The sequence below is a fragment of the Buceros rhinoceros genome, unplaced genomic scaffold, assembly GCF_000710305.1.
Source record: "Buceros rhinoceros silvestris isolate BGI_N320 unplaced genomic scaffold, ASM71030v1 scaffold22734, whole genome shotgun sequence".
NCBI classification, from domain to species: Eukaryota; Metazoa; Chordata; class Aves; order Bucerotiformes; family Bucerotidae; genus Buceros; species Buceros rhinoceros.
In genome coordinates this window covers 8,345-11,424 of record NW_010409134.1, presented here as the reverse complement: position 1 = coordinate 11,424, position 3,080 = coordinate 8,345, and the positions used below count along the sequence as shown (strand labels likewise).

The window sequence follows — 3,080 nt, the reverse complement described above, 5'->3', positions numbered from 1 at the left end:
CAGCAGCGCCCAGGGAAACCTGTGCAGGGAGGGAGCAGGGCCGGGTGGGATGGGATCCCCAGCAGCACTGCGGCAGTAACCAACGGGTGTGTGACAGTGGCCAGTGCTGCCTGGGGAGCCAAAAGGGGAGAACTGTGGAACTGGCGGGGTTTTGAGGGCTCGAGGGGCCCAGGCTCTTTTCCTGCTCTTGCTTTGCCTGTTTTCAGGGTGAGTGGGAACGCTCGGCTTTGGGGAGCCGAGCTCCGCGGCAACAGGGTACAAGAGGAAGACCAGCATTAAACTGCGCTCACACAAGGAGCAAAAATATTTGCTTTTTCATCTACAAAGGGGCACTTTGCTGGTAGGTCCCACACAGCAGGGTCCCAGGTAGTAGCAGAGACCCTGGCAGGTTTGCTGTGTTTGAGACAATGCCAGAAACAACCATTTCCACTGTCTCAAAATGAAACTAAAGGCACTCCTGGCTACAGGGAGAGCTGCTGATGCCCTGGCCCTGCCTGCTGGTGTGAGCGTGATCTGCAGGATCATGCAACGGATCATGCAACGGATGGTCTGGCTGCCTGCCAGAGCAGTGTCTGCTCTCTCCTGGGGCGAGGTTTAACCCCTGCATCGTGAGGTCTGCTCCTGCCTCACCCAGTGATTTCCACTGGATCCACTGGGGTAATTTCCAGATGTGGGGCTACTGCATGTCCAGATGTGAGTGCGGGTTTATTACCATGGAAGAAGGTTCCCAGTTTAGGTTTTACTTTGCGCTTTATCGCTGCTGCTCCTCCAGCCCCACTGCGTGAGGTCAAAGGTGGTCACCACTGTGATGATTTTCCCTGCGCCCTCTTGTTTGATTCAGAGACGGGGTTTACCTGTATGGAGTAGGAAGTGTTGTACTGGCTATAGAGGTTTTTGACAGGGACGTCCGACCCGTTGTTGGTGCAGTCGCTGTAGGGATAGCCCATCCGTTCCAGTTCATCCTGAAAGGAAAGCGAAACAGCCAACCTCAGAGTCACTGCCCCTCCCTGGAGCCCGGCTGCCCATTTTCTGGAGACTCGGTAATTCCTGTACTTCCTGCTGGTTTTGCAAGTATCAAAGGCTCACAGGCAGCAGAGCTGAGGAGCTGCAGCCAATCCCCGGGGCGGATGGAGGCAGTGAGGATGCTCCCGAGCAGCGGGTGTTAGCAAGGCACCTTCAGGGAGAAGAAGGACCAATGTCCCCAGCGCACTGTTTTGGCCTCAATAAAGTGCTTTGCCGGGACAGTTACATAAAACCCTCCATAAACGGTTCCAGCCCACAGCCTGCCTTTACCTTGCCTCTTTTGGTTTGAGCCAGTTCATCCGAGACTCAGAACAAACTTGGTCGTGGTCCCATCAGATAACATTATTCTCAGACAATCTGCCCCAGAGGAATGCCACACATACCACCAGCACGCCGATGGAGGTTTCCGTCCCGGCCATCGCGTAGATGCCCTGGTCCTTCAGGAAGGGGAAGCTCTTCTGCTGGTGCAGCATGAGCCTGGCCCCGGCCGCGGACGACAGGTAGGGGATATAGTCTTGCTGGCTGATGTCCAGAATCAACTTCAGCCCTGGGACACCGGACAAAGCACTCAGAACAGGGACTGTTTCGAAATGCAAGACTTCAGGGGGAAAGGAGTCTGTTTTCTTTTCACTGTACACAAAAGCCTCTGTCCATGGGGGGAGAGCAGGGGTCTGGCCGTCGTGTCAGTGTGGGCATAAATACACACGATGCTGAATGCACAGGATGGAATATCCGCGTGAACGTTCAGACATTGCCTCAGGGAGTCTAGCTATCCAGATGTTACTCGTCAGTGAAATAACATCTGTGGTCACGTTCCGTGTTTCCATGGGGCATGTTTCCCTTTGGGGGTTTATCCCCCCTGTAAAGCTGTTGGTCCCTGCTGAGTGCTCCAGAGACACGGAGATCCTAAACCCGTTGTGTTGGGCAAAATGGGCAGCGACAGACAGCCGGCACCCTGCTCCTTCAGCCCCCACCCCTCAGCAGAGCTCCCTCTCACCAAACTCGGCGCCGGGGTTGGAGGAATTCAAAGCCTCTTCATCCATGCCCCAGTTGAAGATGTAGCAGTTCCCGTGGTCTGGGTGGTAGATTTGGGTGAAATTCCTGGGAGAATCATGAAGATGAATCTCAGGGAGGATGAAAGGGTTATAAAATCATGCAGCTGTGGGGCTGGTGCTCAGCAGCTACGTCTGGGTTCTCTTTAAGCGGCTCTGTTTGTGGAATGCCTGAACAGGAATCCCAGCTGATACCATTTCCATCAGTCTGCTGTTGAAAAAGCAGCAAAGCGAGACAGCGGTGTGCGCTGAGACACAGCCACTGGGGACAGCCCTGCTAGAGTGTCATGCAGATGAGGAGGTGAGGGCTTGGGAACAGATGCTGGCTGGCGTTACGTCTCGTTTGGTGGCAGTAATTCTCTGTACGGGACTGCAGAGAGTGCTCTGTACTGAGCCAGGGCGGCTGCTCTGCACAGGCAGAAAACTTTGAGAAACTGGTGTTTCTCGAAGCTGGGTGTGTAAACGTGGTGTTCGCAAGGCACAGCGATGGCTAAATTGCCTTTCGCAGAGCCTTGCATGAAAAGAGAGGGGGCTGTAGCTGGCCCAGCACAGGGTTGCAGGTGGTCACCCCTAAATCCCCTGGGAAAGTCCCAGGGATGCTGTTAGCTTCGATGTGTTGTGAGCAAAACAGCCCAGCCAAAACTAAAACTCACATCAGTGCTATCCCAGAATAACCCATTTCAGCCAGGGTCTCATCCAGAAACCCGCTGGGCAGCGTGGCTAGAGTCAAGGACCAGCAGAAACCCCTCTATTAACTGATATGTACCTTAAAAGGAGAAAAGAAAGAGGCTGCGTGCTCCCAGCACCCCGTTCCGATCGAGGGAGCTCGCTATGCACCTACTTGTAATTGCAGGGCTCGGCCCCGTAGAGACACGCCAGGATCATGTCCTTTGCCTGGTAGCCCATCCGGATCCTCTCCTGCAGCGGCACTTTGGAGAGGATGCTGGTGGACTGCAGGATGTACCACTCAGTCACCGCCTGCGCCGCGCTGGTGAAGTTCCTGTA

At 54.8% G+C, this 3,080-nt stretch overlaps 1 protein-coding gene across 1 annotated transcript in view; it reads right to left on the bottom strand.

The window, feature by feature from the left end:
* Positions 1-854: 854 nt before the first annotated feature.
* SCNN1B (sodium channel, non-voltage-gated 1, beta subunit) overlaps positions 855-3,080 on the bottom strand; it is a gene marked incomplete at both ends in the record, with an annotated part of 5,151 nt that continues 2,925 nt past the window's right edge. The window contains 4 exons of the mRNA XM_010135152.1: positions 855-962; positions 1,407-1,570; positions 2,021-2,124; positions 2,917-3,080. The exon at positions 2,917-3,080 is cut by the window's right edge and continues 6 nt beyond it. Coding sequence (XP_010133454.1) covers positions 855-962; positions 1,407-1,570; positions 2,021-2,124; positions 2,917-3,080 — 540 coding nt within the window. The remainder of the gene's footprint in view (positions 963-1,406; positions 1,571-2,020; positions 2,125-2,916) is intronic.